This window comes from Delphinapterus leucas, chromosome 7 (assembly GCF_059928025.1).
Source record: "Delphinapterus leucas isolate spDelLeu-1000000601 "Yukka" chromosome 7, BTC_Dleu_Yukka2, whole genome shotgun sequence".
NCBI lineage: Eukaryota > Metazoa > Chordata > Mammalia > Artiodactyla > Monodontidae > Delphinapterus > Delphinapterus leucas.
Window position 1 is genome coordinate 93,521,344 of NC_143135.1, and position 17,122 is coordinate 93,538,465.

General features: G+C 50.0%; 2 protein-coding genes across 2 annotated transcripts; both read right to left on the reverse strand.

Annotated features, from left to right (window-relative positions):
- ZPR1 (ZPR1 zinc finger) lies at nucleotides 1–9,279 on the reverse strand. The gene is made up of 14 exons (XM_022559155.3): nucleotides 9,062–9,279; nucleotides 8,723–8,884; nucleotides 8,178–8,268; nucleotides 7,728–7,798; nucleotides 6,994–7,080; nucleotides 6,715–6,837; nucleotides 6,303–6,350; nucleotides 6,078–6,144; nucleotides 5,590–5,660; nucleotides 4,838–4,927; nucleotides 4,259–4,369; nucleotides 3,502–3,588; nucleotides 1,439–1,504; nucleotides 1–617 (listed from the first exon to the last, which is right to left on the reverse strand). Exons 1-14 carry the CDS (start codon nucleotides 9,230–9,232, stop codon nucleotides 483–485), a joined length of 1,380 nt encoding a protein of 459 aa, XP_022414863.1. The 5' UTR covers nucleotides 9,233–9,279; the 3' UTR covers nucleotides 1–482.
- A 2,324-nt stretch (nucleotides 9,280–11,603) lies between these two features.
- APOA5 (apolipoprotein A5) lies at nucleotides 11,604–14,800 on the reverse strand. Its single transcript, XM_089915557.1, has 3 exons — nucleotides 13,296–14,800; nucleotides 13,071–13,182; nucleotides 11,604–12,552 (listed from the first exon to the last, which is right to left on the reverse strand). Exons 1-3 carry the CDS (start codon nucleotides 13,342–13,344, stop codon nucleotides 11,604–11,606), a joined length of 1,110 nt encoding a protein of 369 aa, XP_089771683.1. The 5' UTR covers nucleotides 13,345–14,800.
- Between the last annotated feature and the right edge of the window lie 2,322 nt (nucleotides 14,801–17,122).

Consider the following 17,122-nt stretch of genomic DNA (forward strand, 5'->3'; position numbering starts at 1 on the left):
TGCTGTTTGAAAGCCACCATTTTAATGAGAACTTCTTCACCTGTCCTAGACTCCCTCCCCTCAGAAGACTCTCTTCCTGTTGAGAGTCAGTATTTTATACACCCAAACCAACTTCCAAACTCCAGACGTAGCTGTCTTCCACCTTCTCCAGCTCTTCAGAGTTCCAACTTGACATGAGAGAGCATTGTGTGGAGGGAGGGTAAAGACTTTATAGGAAAAAAATGACAATGACATGCCTGATGGTTCATTTCTGGGTTTCTTTGCAGGCCAATTCAAATCCTCCAAAACAAGGTCAAGTAACCCAAGAGGCTTGCGTTTCCGTCACAAACTGTTCAGAAATTGTGCTCAGATCTCCGACTCAGACCAGGTGTCCTCCCCACATGGGCAAGGCCTGGTGGGGAGGCCACTCCAGTCTTTTCCAATAGCAATAAATAACCCCGCGGTCTGAGCAGCGCTGGAGGCTGGCCGGGAACCGCCCACGGCTACTGCTGGGAAGCCAGACCTGTCTCATAGCCCTCCGTCTTCATGTCATTGAACCCCAGTTCCTCGTTTTGGTCAAATGTGCGCTTATAGTGCTCCACCTTCATCTCAGGATCATCTTCCGGTGCGTACACGTTCTGCAAGGCCAAGGACAGACCATCAGTGCCTGTGCCATCCTGCCACCCCCACCCCCCCCAGACAGCTTCCAATTCCCACTTTCCCAGGACCTTAAGGAGGTGTTTATTCCTTTTTGTTTTGTTTTGTTTTTGGCTGCACACCATGCGGGATCTTAATTCCCTGACCGGGGATTGAACGTGCGCCCCCTGCAGTGGAAGCACAGAGTCCTAACCACTGGACCACCAAGGAAGTCCCTTTATTCTCTTTTTAAGGGCCTCCAACACCCCATGGCTAGGCTCAACTCGTGGGCAGCAACAGAACCCACATGGGCTAGAAGTGGGACTGCAGGGAGAAAAACTTTCTATCTGCACCTTCTTACGAAGAGAGTAGCATAGTCTTAACAGTGGAGAGACCTTAGAACAGTTTTGCCTGACCCATAATAACTGCTCAATAAATGTTAAAGTTACTGTTAATCACCAGAGTATCTCCCTAGTCAGCTTAAAGCCTTTTCCCATCTTGGCCTCTGGACAAGGCACCATTTCTCCTCAATCCACGGTCCGATTTGCAAAATGAAAATGCCACTGCTGGACTTAGAGCTGGGACTCGAGCTAGACTAGAGGAAGAAGGAACCTGGGAGTCTCCTTTTTCCCCCTCTTGACACACACTTACAGTCCCATACACCTTCCCCCTTCCTCTCTTATATTCCAATTTCTGCTAAAAGGTTCCTTGATAAAAAGCAGTTCATTTAGAATTAAGTCTCTCAGTTTCTGGAGAAATGATACATATTTAAGGAAGGTCAGAAAAGATATCTCTGTGAAATACCAGGGAAGGTCTACAGTACCTGCAAGTAGCTGTTTCCTGCTGGATCATCCATAACAAAGTGGGCCTTCATGTTACCCTCAATGATCTAAAGGAGACAGAATACAGCATGAGCATGTAAATCTTACATAGCTGCTGGCAGGAAGGGACTATGTCTGCCACACAGAAACCAAAGCAATTTACACTGCAGAATCCCCCAACGTTTTAAGAATTGGTGAAATGAAGGTGCCTCTAGAGGTGGAGTGGAGAGAATCTAAAATAAAGACTGTCTGACAGCTATTTAAGAAGCAATCCGGCATCCCTAATCTCCTCTCCCATTCCAAACAGACCAACGACTGCCCTTGCCCCACCCCAATAAAAGAGAATTCTGTGGAGAAGTTACCACAGCACACTATGGACAGGGGGACACTCGCCCAGTTGAGGGTAGAGGGAAAGAAATCAAGAACAGAAGTCACTGTACCCTTATTGGAAACAGACATACACACACCCCAGCCCTCTTCCCACACTCAGCTCTCAGAACACTGCCAGCCAAGCCTCCACCCTCAAGACAGGAAACGGAACACCCACTGATGGGAATCTGACCAGCCCAAGAGGAAACACCTAACAACTCTGGCACTGGAGTTACCTCAACAAAATGGCCAAGCTAAATCCCCCTCCAACGAGCCCAACGTCAGCAAGACTCACCCCACTCAGATGTTTTAGTCCTCTACTTTTAAATAGACAACCAATGATTACCAGACATCTGAGCAAAGCCCGTAATATTGAAAGACAGAAATCAAATGGGAAAAAAAAACTTAAGAGGAAATGGAAACTATGCGAGGAAAATAAAACGTCAAAAAAACCCCACAAAAACCCAAAATTAATATTCGCAAAGAGAAAAAAATACTACAACCTTAAAACAACAGGATGCTATTTTTTTAAAAGGAGGAGAAAGTATTGAAAGACCAAAAGCCACTTGGAAAATAAAAATGTCAGTGGAAATGAAAAACTCAATTGAAGGGTTGGAAAATTAAGATAATCTCCAAGAGTAGAGCAAACACAAAGAAACTGAAAACAGGACAAAAAAATAAGTAAATTACAGAAGACCAGACAAGTCAGTCTAACATCCAAAACATAGGGATTTCAGAAAGAGAGAACAGAGGGGAAGCAATAGAATACTTTTTAAAAGCTTCCTAGAACTGAGCCACATGAGTTTCCAGATTCAAAGAACCCACCAAGTGCTTAGCAACAATGGTTGAAAATTGACCCACGTACACCAAGTCACATCCTGAAATTTTACATCACAGGGGACACAAAAGTATCACAAGAATAGGTCACAAACAAAAGATAGGGAATCAGAATGCCTTCAAACTTCTCAACAGCCAAACTGGGAAACTGAAAGACATTAGTGGGAAACTGGAAGACCTTAGAAATTCTGATAAAAAATTATTTCCATCCTAGAATTCTATTCCCAGCCATTAATCTAATATAAGAGTAGAATAAGGACTTCCCTGGTGGTGCACTGGATAAGAATCCACCTGCCAATGCAAGGGACACAGGTTCGAGTCCTGGTCCGGGAAGATCCCACATGCTGCGGAGCAACTAAGCCCGTGCGCCACAACTACTGAGTCTGCACTCTAGAGCCCGTGAACCACAACTACTGAGCCCACGTGCCACAACTACTGAAGCCCACGCGCCTGGACCCCGTGTTCCACAAGAGAAGCCACCGCAATGGGAAGCCCGTACACCACAAGGAAGGGTAGCCCCCGCTCGCCGCAGCTACAGAAAGCCCGTGTGCAGCAACGAAGACTCAGTGCAGCCAAAGTTAAAATATTAATTTTTAAAAAAAGGTGGAATAAAAAAATTTTCAGACATGCAAAGTCCCAGAAATTTTACTTCCCATGCATTTTCTTAAGAAGCTACTGGACAAGAGGCTCCAACAAAAAAAAGGGAGAAAACCAAGAAAGGAGATGGCATGGGATATCAGAAACCAAGAGAATCCCCAACATGTCGGTTAGATGTTTACATGTGGCAAGAAAGGGTATGCAGCTTCTTGTTCACTGGAGCCCCAGGACCACAAGCACTGACCGGCCAGAGTCCTCTCACCTGGTTCAACTTCTGGCTAAACTCCTGCAGTTTCTCTGTCTGGCCAGGACTGGAACTGTCGCCCAGTGTGAAAGGGTTCTTGGTCACCTGCAATAAATGGCATCCAAACTGCTAGAATACTGGCTCCATGTTTGATAGGCTTAACCATAAACCTGGTGCAGGGTGACAGGGGTGCCTGTCAGGGAAGCTTGGTCGCCATTTATGCCGCACCGCCTTTCTGACCTAGGCGGCCACCCCTAAAACCGTGTGAATTAATCTGCCAAGATGATAACGGGCAACGTGAAACAAAAACTATAGAAATGTTCTTAAATATGATCTCTAATCCTCATTGGAAGAAGTGCAAAATAAAGTATAATTTACAAAGACAAAATGCCCGACGACTGATAACCAGTTAAGCAAAATGATTCATTACGAGGATAAACATATGGGTTAAGTCAACACACACATATATATGTATGTTCGGGACTTTTTTAGGTGCTGGAAGGACCCTCATGACCCCATTTTACAGTGAAATAAATGACTTATCCAAAACCGCAAAATATCTACATCAGCCCAGAATTAGGTGTGAGAATTTCCATTCTGAATTTCCAACAAACTTATCATCACAATCCAAAATAATATTTAAGCCTCTCAAATCAGCTTTAAAGCAAAGAAACCTCAGTTATCAGCTCCAAAAACTAGGACCTTTGCAGCCTTCCAGTCCCTTCCCCACAGCTGCACTGTGGAAGATGCCATGCACTATACTCAGGGGACTTACCAGTTCCTGGATGTCTTTCAGTATCCCCTCCAGTGTGGTGAACTTGCCCCCGAGGACAGCCATTCCCAGTTCAAATTCCAGCTCTGGGATTTCCATACTACATGTCTCGGACTGTGAGATGAGAGATCAAATTAGGCTTTAAATCAGGAGCTGCTAGAGAAAGCTAACCAGAGTCCTCCTGCCAAATTAGTACCACCAGTGATAACCTGGGGACAAAGTCAGCTGTCCCAGTTTTCTCTGAATCTCCAATTAAAGCTAGACTCACTCCTAGAACCAACCTTAAAAGGGGGCATTCTGAGTCATGGCTCCAAGCTGGCAGACATCCTGTCATTAGAGATCAGAAACAAGGGCCCTCACAGACACTAGAGGCAAAAGGCTGCCAAGTCATCAGAAAGAGCTTAGGGGTCACCTTCTGAATCTGCACTTCCTACCATGGATTAACTCTGCTCAGGGATCCTCAAACCCAAGAAAGTAAGGAGGTACTTCACAACGCCAGGACATGATTGAGAAAAGACAAATTCCCCCTCGACAGAGACAGCCATGTGCAGAGAAGAGTCACTTCCCCAAGCAGGTTGTTACCTTGAGCAGGTCTCTAGTCATATCTGAGGGATCAGTGATGTAGAAGGTGATCCTGGTGCCCAAGGGCTCTACTGCTCCTCCAGACTTCACCTGCAACAGACAGCAGTGCCAGGAGAAACAGCAGAGGAGACACCCATCCTCACCTGGTGCGGGGAGACCCGGAAGGGCTGGGGGAGTAGGCTTGGACCTCCAATCAGGCCCACTAATGGCTACCAAGGACAGTGCTTTCTAAACCAACAGTGGCAGCAGTCACCCAAACCAAAATCACTGAAAGCTGGCCAGGCGCAGAGTGCCCAGCACCGGCAGCCTGCCAAAGATTCACCCCAGATTGCCAAGAAACTGAATTCACGGTTAAAAAAATGACTCTTGGGGCTGAAAGGGACTTCCAACTGCAACTAGTGTGTAGATTCCCTTTATAATTTTCTGGTTTAAGAATTGAAACAGCTTATGCTTGAATACACTCAGGAAAAGGGAATTTACAGCCCTCCAAGGCAGCCCACTCTATATTCAGATAGACCTAGAAAGTTTTTTATTACTGAGTCAAAATCTGCCTCCCTGCTCTTCCATCCCTCTGAGCTGTAGGTCAAAAAGTAGTTCTCTCTCTTCCATATAACCAACTTTGAATGTCTTCAACAAGTTATGCTATCTCTAACTTTTCTTCTCTAAGCTAATTTCTAGTTCAAGAGCTCCTCACCCTAAGCAGCTTCAGAAAGGATGAAAGCTACTCTTCCCAAACGATGAAGCCCACCCACCTCATTGGTCCGATGGCCGCAGATCTCGCAGTTGGTAGCCATGATGATAACCTCCTTAAAGTGGGGAATTTCTGGAAGATGGAATTAAGGAAATCTGCTTCCAGGACAGCAAGACCACCCTGTGGGGAAGAACAAATCCGAACCCCACAAACACACAGTTGCTGGTCCCAGGACTGCAGGAAAGAGATCACAAGAAGCAGCCTAACTCAGACAGCCCCCCAGAAGAGGGCAAGGTCACCACCCACGGCGATCACTGTTCATCAGTGTTTGATGACATGGCTCAGGCCACACGCAGGAGCCTAGAGACCATGGCCTAATTCTCTCTTTGAACCCAAAAGCCAAGGTGCACGGTCTCATCAAAGGCAACATCCCTCTCATCGCTCGGAATAAAGCCTTGTGCTTTCCCTGAAGGGAGTACTCTCCAGCTTGAATATAATCTTCATGCCTGAGTCAGATGAAGAGCAACCCAACTGCCCGACAAAAGATACCAACTAGCTTCATGTTGGTCTGGGCCGGAGCATTGCATTCCGGGCAGTTGGTGTTGAACTGGAGCACCTGGAACACAACAGGGGGACGTAGAGTGAGCCCTCCCAAGCAGGTGAAACCTGCTCAGGCTGGAGACATTCAGCTGGTACACTGGCGGCCACCCGTGAACAGCGTCAGTCTCAGCCCACCACTCTGCTCCTTCCTCCACAGTTGCCAATGTGACTCACTTCATTTCTGAGATCTTCCTCTTCTGGTTTCTCTTCTGGTTCCTCTGCCTAAAGTAGCAGAGATGCAAATCATATGTTGGCACACAGACCTCAGCCTCGCCAACACCCTGTTCCAGAGTGAGAGAAAATGCTCTGGCTTGCTTACGTCAGCTGCCACCTCGTGGGTTTAACAGAGAAGTTGGAAAGCAAAGCCCCAGGCAAGGGAAGAACAGAGCTTAGGATAGGATCACAGCCACTGCTGTCCTGTGTTGTAAAGTTTACCCAAAGTCCTTAAGTGAGCTAGAGCGGAGGCACACACATGCTGAGATAGCGTACACAGGGCGGCAGCAGCAAAATAAGTTCCCACTGACTCCCAGCAATCGGAGTGCAAGATAATTCCAGAGCATTCTTCTGGCTTCTTCAGTGCACTTACCTGGAGGCCCAGCATCTCTTCCTGCTGTAGAGTCCGATTATAGTGTGTGATCACCAGGGCATCATCTTTCCGGGGAGCATGTGGGTTTTCCACAAAGCTGTTCCCTGAGGGATCATCAATGATCTAACAGATGGGTAAAGAGAGAGCAGTTATAACAAGAAATCATGTACGATCCTCCACCTACCATCAGACCACGGAGGCACCACAGAAAAATCTCAGACTGTCTTAATGGTCCCTCCTACCCTAAATCTAGGGCACCTGGAGTCCCTCAGTACTCACCAGGGTGAAAGGAGAGGCCACTTGCTTTAGCTCCTTCAGTTTGACAATGAACTCATCAATTCTTTCAGCCATGGCTTCTTCATTCGCCTGACAGGAACAAAGAGTAAAAGATCAGCCCTGGGGATAGAACTAATGCCCCCATCAGTTCCGACAGGAAGTCACCACCTGTCTTAGTGTGACTGGGAACAGAGACTCAGGCTTCACAATAAGAGGTAGCAAATAAGTTTGAAGTTTATGGGCGGTGCCAGATGAGCCTCATTTTCTCACTCATTCAGCCATTTAGTCCAGGCATTTGTGCCAGGTTATAGATAACAGTAAATAAACCAGAGCCCTCTCATGGGGCTCCACAGCCAGTTAAGAAGACAGATGACTAAATTTGCAATTATATTATTTCATACATATACATATATGTATATATGAAATGTCATAATAAACATAAGATACAATGGAACACTCAGGAAGCACAGATAAGCCCAAGAATATCAGGAAAGGGTCTTTGGAGGCAATGTTACAGTGTCTGTCTGAGAAGAGGCCTCAATGTACAGTGGGGGAGGGGAAGTGGAAAGGATAGTGGTACAGCATATGCAACATCCAGGCAGCTATAACATCGCTGTGTGCTTCCCCACAAAGTTCTCCAACATTCAATCAGAGACAGCTCAGCCACGTGGGAAGGGGAACAAGTGTACATAAATAATTTTTCCTTGAGCTGCCGCCATCAGAAAACCCCAGCTCACCCTTCGTGAGGGCTGATCCAGCTTCAGGCCAGAGACAGCACGGCTGATCAATCCTTCAACAGTAGTCAGAGCTGGTGAGGAAGAACAAAAGACTGGTCAGTCTTCACTTCGCTATCAAGTGCCTGCAGGACCCTGGGCAGTTCACTTGAACCCTCTGGGCCTTGTTTTCACCTGTAAAATAAGGAGGCAGGGAACAAGGTTCCATTCACCTCTAACTCATTCTGGTTTTTCTGTAAGATGATGTGGAAAAACCCGGATGAAGCTTTTGGCCAACCCAATACTATCTTAAGCTGCTTTACCTAAGCTTTTCTGCTTCTGTTAAACCGATGAAGATCACAATGATGTGGCCAAACCCACACACAAGCCACTAGACCTGGCACCAGGAGTTTTGCAAGAAAGTAAGATTTGAGCTAGGCATGAACAGTGCAAACACTCTGACCTTAAACTTACCTCCTTTCTGGCTGAAGGCAGGAATTTCAAAATCCAGCTCTGGGATCCTTGTGGTGGCAAAGTCAGTCTTCACTACTTCTCTGTTCATGTCCTGGGCAGAAAGAAAAACCTTCAGTCCACAGAGGTCTCAACAATACAGGTTCTTCTCAGGAAATAACAAGAGTGCCCCCCCCCCCCCCCCCCCCGCCAACCACCGCCCTCAGAGGTCCCAGCCCAGCTGTCTCTTCCTCTCTCCACTAGGGGGAGTCCGGACTACTCCTGCGGAATAGTACCTCGATGTGAAAACCAGCTACCGAAACGATGAGAGTACTATTCATAACAACTACTGCTCATTTGATACTTTCTGACAAAGTTTACAAAGCGCTTTCACAAGTCTTACCTCACCTGAGCAGATGACAGCACCAACGCCATTTTACAAAGGAGGAAACTGAGGCTTGAACACTTAAGTGGATTTATTTGAGGTCCGACCACCTGGACCAGAGCTCTGACTCCAGTCCCCAAGCTTTCTCTAGGACACTAGGGTAACTGCTCTGGGCTCCTCTCACCTCCTGGGCCCTGACGGTCAAAGTATAGCGCACTCCCTGGTCCTGTATCCTGCCTGCCGACTGGATCTCCGTGTTGTTCCAGCCACAGTGCTCGCAGGAAAAGGAGCTCACGATTATTTCTCTAAAGAAGGGGATCTCGGTGAGCAGGAGGCGCGTCATGCCCTAGGGAAGCAGAAGACAGGGAAAGAACCAATGAAACTCCCATCCCCCATCTACTGACCCCCGGGCGTGCCTCGCATCCGGGTCCCCAACTGGACCAGCCTGGCCAGGTCGCCGACCCCCGCTCCTCCCCTCCTCAGACCAACCCTCCAGCCGCCCGTGGCCGCGCCCCCGCCTCACATTACGGTAGCAGTTCATGCACAGCGACTCGATCTCGGTAGGCTGCTGCTCCTCGTCATCAGCGCTAATAGGCCGGAACAAGTGCCCCGTCCCGGGCTGTCGGGCCTGGACGGGCGAGGGGGCGGCAGCAGCCGCCGGGAGCCCGGGATCCACAGCCCCACTGGCCAACATGACCACGCGCTGCTCAGGCCCCAACTTCGGTCGTCTGCGCCTCTCTTGGCCCCACCCCTTCCTCCGGCACTTCCGCCAGCTACCGCCCCGCCCATCCTTAAAGAGGCCGAGGACTCTCCTCGGAGAAGAGTACGTGACACGCGGTCTTCCAGTTCCCTGGATTATTCGGTCCAGACTTCCAAAGCCAGCCGGATCCAGGCTTTGCCTCCACCTCAATTCAGGCGTCACTGCCCCCAGGGCGTCCTCTCAGACCCAGGGCAGTATTTTGCTCCTTTGCAATAGCTCCGCCGTACTGGGTTCTAACTATTAGTCCACAAGTCTAACTACGAGAGGCTTGACGGCAAGGGGCCTGGCCGTCCATCGGTATCCCTGAGGAGGTGCGCTCCTCCCTGGGTTTGCTTGGATCCGCCGTTGGGCCAGATGCTGCCTAGGCTCTAGATCACCCTCCCTTTGTCCCTCAGTCTGTCTCCATTTCTGTTCTTCTCACTCCCTGTTTCTGTCCTCATAAACACCTGCCCAAATTCCTGCCTCAAATACACGGCCCTCACTTTTACCCCTATTGGCTCATCCCCACCATATCCAACCCCAGCTGACTCACCCCTCCTGATCTCCTAACCACCAACAACAAAAACACCTCTTTGGGGGGTAAACTTTCCTTTCCAGCACCTCCTCTCCCTGGGCACCTTTCTCCCACTTCTGGTGCTAAATCTAGGGTGTCGTGGAAGAGATCCAGTCTGCTGGCATGATGAGGCCAGATTCAGATGGGGTCTGTGCTATGAGGGAGTGTGGCAGTGAGAACTCTGTGCAGGGTGGGCTAAGCCGGGAGGAAAGGGTGCTGCCCTGGATGTTGTAAGGGTACTGGACTGGGTGTGTTTACCCTTTCCTCTCTCCTCTTCCCTCCACTTCAGCCACCCCCAATTTCAGACTTTCCAGGGAGCTATGAGGAGTTTGGTTGCCCCCAAGTGAATATGTACATGGGGAATGGGGGTGGGAGTATGAGTTTGAGGGTCCAAGAAGAGGGTCAGTCATAAAAAGAGGGACAGTCAAAAAAGAGGCCATTCAGGGGCTTCCTTGGTGGCGCAGTGGTTAAGAGTCCGCCTGCCGATGCAGGGGACACGGGTTTGTGCCCCGGTCCGGGAAGATCCCACATGCCGCGGAGCGGCTGGGCCCGTGAGCCATGGCCACTGAACCTGTGTGTCCGGAGCCTGTGCTCCGCAACGGGAGAGACCACAACAGTGAGAGGCCCGCGTACCGCAAAAAAAAAAAAAAAAAAAAAAGAGGCCATTCAAAATCTGGAACAGCCGGGACAAAGAAGACAGGCCACCTCAGGGGCCTATACCTCATGCACACCGTCCTGTGGTAAGCAGGCTGGTGAACAATGCAGGTGCAGAGGAAGGGTCTCTAACCCAGGCACACCACAGGTGTGACAAACAGCTGTCAGCCCAGCCAGAGCAACGCCCCTCCGATACAACTGGATTAGGAAGAGGTCAATGAGAAAGAGTAGCGCGGGATTGAAGGCGGGTGATGGGTGTGCTTTGGGGATAGTGGTGAGGCCACTGCTTTCAGACGTAGTCCAAATGAGAGTCACACCAGGCAAATAAGCTTCCATCATAAGCATCTATTTCATTTGTGTCAGAAATCTAGACTTGCGCCTGGGAGTCGGGAGGGAGGGGCCAGAGATGGGGAGGGCACACAGTAGGCTCCCCAGAGAGTTTTAAGTAGCCCTCACAGATTGGAGGGCTCAGTCAGCTGTTTAGATGTAGTGTTATGTAAGGAAATCCAGGCTCTGCTCCCTCCCATCACGACCCACACCATTTGTCCGCACCGGCATCAGCCAGCAGGGATATATACACACACACCATCACATGTTCTCTTCATCATATTTTCTGCTCTTTCTCCCTTCTCTTCCCCCAACAGAAGCTGTCATGGCAGACCTGGGGAGAAAAGAGCTCCTCTCTGTGGACCAGCTCTAGCAGTGGCCACCAGGTGGCCAGAAGTGATCAGAGCCTGGCCCTGGGAAGAAGAGGCACGGGCTTCCAGCACCATGGCAACAGGCTTGCACATAATGACCCTGCACATACAGTGCCTCCTTCCCGCCCTCTCCCGCCACCCCAGAATGGAGCAACTCAGGAGGATTCCCAAATGAGCACGGGAAGCCGGGTTTGCAAAGCCTGGTGAATGTAATGCATCCGGACGGGGGAATTGCAGGTGGCTGGATGGCCTAGGACAACAGCCCTTTGGGTGACCTCAGCTATCCTGTGCAGGGCCCTCCACCCTCTGCCCAACAGGCCACTGTCAAGGACATAGCTATGTTAGAGGTTCAGATCTTGGGCTCCCCAGACAAGAATCTGGGACGTGGACAAGTAGACTCTCAGGGCTCCCCCAGATGGCCAGGACTATGGTCGCGAAGGCTGTAGTTGATGTCTTCCCACAGGTCGTCGAGGCGAGCCTGCAGCTCGCTCCTGGCCTTGCCTCGGTCCCCTTGTAGGAATTCTGGAGCGAAGGCGCTGTGGCCTGGCGGAGGCGGCGCCAGCTGCTGCTGGATCTGCTTGGTCTCTTGGTCAATGGCGCGGGTGAAGGCGGCAATCTGCAGGAAGGTGTCGTGGCGGAAAGCCTGGAGTCGTTGGCGCACCTCCTGAGACAGCACCTGGGGGTCCGGCTGGGCCTCTTCCTCCGCACCGTCAGCACCGGCGCCAGCAAAGACGCTGAGCTCTTCGCGCAGCTGGTCGAGGTTCTGCTGGATGCGTGTGTGCAGGGCCTTGGCCTTGAGCGTGAGCTTGCGCGAGAGCACCTGCACGCAGCGGCTGAGGCGCGCCGGGCTGGCGGCCGCGTGCGGCGCCACGCTGCGGTGCAGCTCCTGCACGTGGTGCCCGATGCCAGTCACCAGGCGCTCCGCGTACGGGTGGAAGAGCGCCTTGACGCGGCCAGTGTGGTTTGCCACGCGGTCCTGCAGCTCCTGCAGCAGGCTCCGCGCCTCTTCCACGCCCCCCAGCAGCTGGGCCTTGGTGCCCTCTCCGACCACGCGCAGCTGCTCCTGCAGCTCCTGCACGCGCAGGGCCACCTGCTCCATCAGCTCCACTGTGTAGGGCTGCAGCTGCCGCCGCAACCCCTCCAGGTGCCAACCCACGCGCTCGTGCACCTCCGCCATGTAGGGCTCCAGACGCTCCCTCACTTCCTCCAGCTCCTCCTGCAGCTGCTGCCGCATGCCCACCGGGTCGTGTGGGAGCCCGGGAGGCTCCCTCCCCTGCCCATTCAAAGGGCCCAGCTTTTCCAGGAAGTTCATATTGCTGACGTCTGGCTCAAGTCTGTCTTTCAGGCTCCTGGGGAAGGAGACAGACAATCAGGCCATCAGACTGCTAGCGCCCTCATCTCCTTTGCCCCAAAGACGTCACTCACTGATCCTATGGAGAAACCAAGGATGCAGGGCGGTGGCCCCAGAGCCGGGTCTCCAGTACTAACCCAAGCCAACCATGACTCCTCCCACAGGAAGTACAAACACATGGCACACGCATATCCAGGTGAACACTTCCCAATTCCTTGTGCACGGAGGCACCTGGCCTCTCACATAATCCTTTCGTTCTGGAGGCTGCAATGGGGGGTCCTCTCCCCTGCTCCCTGGTCCCACGCCTCAGCGGGCATGGAGGCAGCAGCTAAAGAGAGATCAAAGGCGGAGGCTGCCGGCAGGGGTTGCTGAACAGCCCACCAGGATAGAGGGCAGAGCTAGCACCGCTCTGTTCTCTTCCCAGGGAGGACCACAGGTTGAGCAATCAGGCACTGCATCATCCCACCCTCTGGGTGTCTTCTCCCTTTGCCCGCACCCCTTGCCCTGGCCACTCACGTGGGCTCCCGTGCCAGCTTCTGCTGCTGGATCTGCTCCACCCTGCCTTTGTCCGTGCTGCTCTGGCTGAAGTAGTCCCAGAAGCCTTTCCGTGCCTGGGTGATTGAAAGCACTGTGGAGAGGGAGCGGGTGAACAGGGGCTGGGTTTCCTCCCCCAGGGTGGACAGACCCCTCAGTCCAGCCTCCACCCACACCTCCACAGTGAAGTCAGGGTTGGAGACCCACCTGAGAGGAGGGCCAGAGCCCAGGTCAGAACTGCAGCCACACTTGTCATGATGTTCTCTGAGAAGAAAGGTGAAGGGAGGCCTGGTGAGAGTGAAGAAGCAAAGAAGGGACACCTCCCATGGGACTTGCCCCAAATCTGTTAACCCTCCCCTGGGTGTAGGGAGCTCAGAGCTATCAGGGCTTAAGAGGACTGACCTAGTTGAATGTGGCTGGGAGGGAAAGGGTGTCTTCCTGGGATGGGTTGGGGGGCTCCTTTTTCACCTCGTCACATCATATGGAGTTTGTGGAGCTCAAACTGCTTTGTAAAGGTTCCCCACCGACCCCACCCCGCCCAGGAGACCCCAGGAGCAGCTCCCTCAGCCACTTCTGCCACCACTCCCCTGCTCACCTATTCCTGCCCCCATTTCATGGCTGGGAAAACTGAGGTATCCCGGGGGTGGGGGAAAAAGCTACTCTGCCAAAGTGCTCCAAGAGGAGGTCCTTAATTCTTAGTTCCCACCCACAGCTCTCTGCTCAGTCCCCTCCCTTAGGACTCCGACCCACATCCCTCTGCCCTGGCTGCTCACCTGCTCGGTTCTGGGCACAGAGAGCAGACATTCCGCTTTATAGTCCAGGGCCTGGGCCTCTGGCAACAATTGCTCTGAGTAAATACCACGTGGAGGTTCAAAGAAGGATGACCTCAGCTGCCTCCCAGTGCTTACCTCCTGCCCTTTCCTGGTACCCAGGGGGTTAATGAGTACCCTAGTATCTAGATGCTGCCCCAGTAGAAAAGTGCTTCCTGGAAAGTTTTACAAGGAGTGGGCCTGAACTCCACACCCAGTTCCCCCAAACTCCTTGACCTCCAACATTCCTGTGGACCTACTGGCTGACCCACCAATAGAGACAAGCCTGTTTGTCTGCTGAAGGCCCGGCTCTTACTCAACTGCCCAGAAGCACTGTGCCCCAGCCAGACAGGGACAGTGTCCAGCTGCCTGAACCTGAGCAGCCCTTGACACCTCCACCACGGGCTACTCAGGCAGCCTGGGAAGAGCCAGCATTTATAGGGTTGAAGACCCACCCACCTTCCACTTTATGAAATAATCCTGGAACAAGCTGGGGAAGTTTGATGGGGTGAAGATGACATCATGAGAGGCATCTGGGCCAGGGACATTGGGCCCAAAGAATGGGAGCAAGAGGAGGATTCTCCCCATGGGGAAAGGCTGAACTCCACCCACAGGGCCTCTGAGGAGGAGAAGCCAAAAAGCCCAGACTTCCTCTGATGATACGCCCACTCCATATACTTAAACACACACATTCATAAACTCCTGGTTTTTGCTTCTAAATGTATCTTGAATCGATCTCCTCCCCTCCATTTCCACCACTGGTCATTTTACCACACCACTGTCTCTCACCTTGATCACATTTGTAGCCCCCAGCAGGTCTCCCTGCCATGGTCCTCCCTATTCAGTCCGTGCTCTGCTGTGGCTGTCCCAACCCACTTCTGGCCTCATCTCCTGCCGCACAAACCCCTGGCATTCCCTGAGCATACCGCCTCTTTCAGGACCCTAAGCCTTTGTACCTGCCGTTCCCTCTGTTGGAAATATTCCTTGGTGAACTTATATTCATTTTTTTCAGATTTAGTTTGTATTAGTTAAGATTCGGCTTAGCTGCAAATGATGGAAAAAAAAAAGGAGAAAGAGAATAGCTTAAACGAAATGGAATTCTGTATCTCTCTTATGTAAACATAGGCCAATCAAGGCTCCTTCTGTCTTGTTGTACTATCATCCTCAGCAAAAGCCTCATGTCCAAGTTTCAGCTGCTTCAGCTCCAGCCATCAAGTCTACCTCCCAGCCAGCAGAAAGAAGGACATGTACACTTCCTTTAAAGACACATCCCAGAAACGGGTCTTACCACTTTTACTGACATCCCATTGGTCAGAACATAGTCACATGGCTACACTTAGCTGAAAAGGAGAATGGGAAATGTAGTCTTTATTCTGGATGGCTGTATTCCCAGCTGGGAAAGAGCTATATTACTCAGGAAGAAGAGAAGAATGGATTTGGGAGGACATGAGTAGGCTCCACTGCACAGCTCCAGTATCACTCTAAATGCCATCTTCTGCCCTCACACTTCTCTGGAGACAGACGATTCCATATTAACCATAGAACATTTTGTATATTCCTGGAGTATCGCACTTATTATCCTGCAGTGCAATGATTCATTGACATATGTGAGAGCTCTCTGAGTGCAGGGACTTTGTCTAATTCATCTCCATGTCCCCCTATTATGTTTGGCACAGCACATATTAAATGACTTGTCCATCATTACACAGTAAGAGGTGCAGCCAGAATTGGAACCCAGGTAGCTAAGGCCAGCGTAGGATGGGGCAGAAAGGGTAAAGAGACAACAATCAGGTCATGAAAAGCCGTGTGCAAGCAGTCACTGAAGGGTATATGATGGAAAGATCACTCTGGAGGGCAGCAAGACAGAAGGTGAGGAGACTGCTCAGAGGCTGTTTGAGTAACCTGAGAGATGATGAAGACTCTGAACTAAGGCATAACAATGAGGATTGGTAGGAGAGAATATATTTGAAGGATACTGAAGTGGTGAACTGATAGTACCTGCTGACTGGTTGGATGAAGGAGGTGAAGGAGAGGAAGGAAACTAGATGCTTCCCAGGTTCCTGGGCAAGTATGTAGATGATTGCATAACTTGTGTCCATCGACAGATGAATGGATAAACAAAATATGGTATACACATATATACCATAGAATATTTTTTAGTCTTAAAAAGGAATGAATTCTGATACATACTACAAAACTGGATGAATCTTGATGACATTATGCTAAGTGAAATAAGCCAGACACAAAAGGACAAATCTTGTATGATTCCACTTACATGTGGTACCTAGAATAGCCAAATTCAGAGACAGAAAGTAGATTAGAGCTTACCAGGGGCTGGGGGAGGGAAGGATGAAGAGATAAATTGTTTAATAATACAGAGTATCTGTCTGGGAAGAAGAAAAAGGTCTAGAGATGGATAGAGGTGGTGGCTGTATAACAATGTGAAAGTATTTAATGCCACTGAACTGTGCACTTAAAAATGATAATTTTATATTATGCATATTTTACCACAATATTTTTAAATAGCATTTCTGGTATCCTAATGGTTTTCTGCTGAGCCTATGCTATAAAATATAGCTGCACTGGATTTTCTGTGAATCATCATCATCACCACTCCTTCTAACGTCTTTTCTGGGATGCAGAGGACACACCTGGAACCATATTTCCCAGAATCCCCTTCTCTCTATGGGCCTAGGTTAGAGTCACCAGGGTGAGATGGAAGAGGAGAGACCATTATTCTTCATGGTTGTTGCAGGCAGATGCATAGTCAGACTTGGGGTTTAAACCAGCTTCTGGGTGACTTTCTTAAGGATCACACTCATTGGTTTTGCAAACTAAGATAATTAGGTGAGCTTCCCATTTGTAGCCACTTACAAGTGAACTTTTGAGACTCACTCCTTCAAGTGCAAGCTGAGATGGTCACTCCTCAAGCCCTTCCAACAGTTTACAAAACTGTAATTTTCTACATTACAGCCTTTCACACTTGAAAAATATAGAGTGGCTTCTGTTTTTCTGACTGAACTTAGATTAATACAGTAGGTAGATGCAACACACACTCATTCTTCCCTATTTGATTATACAGTTTTAGTTTTTAAAATGTTTGGGTTGGTTGGAGGTATTTGTATATGTGTATGTGTTAAGTGCTTTGTGTGTGGAATCATTTTAAATCATTGTAGGCAGAGTGACACTTCACCCTAAATATTTCAACATACATCTCCTAAGAAT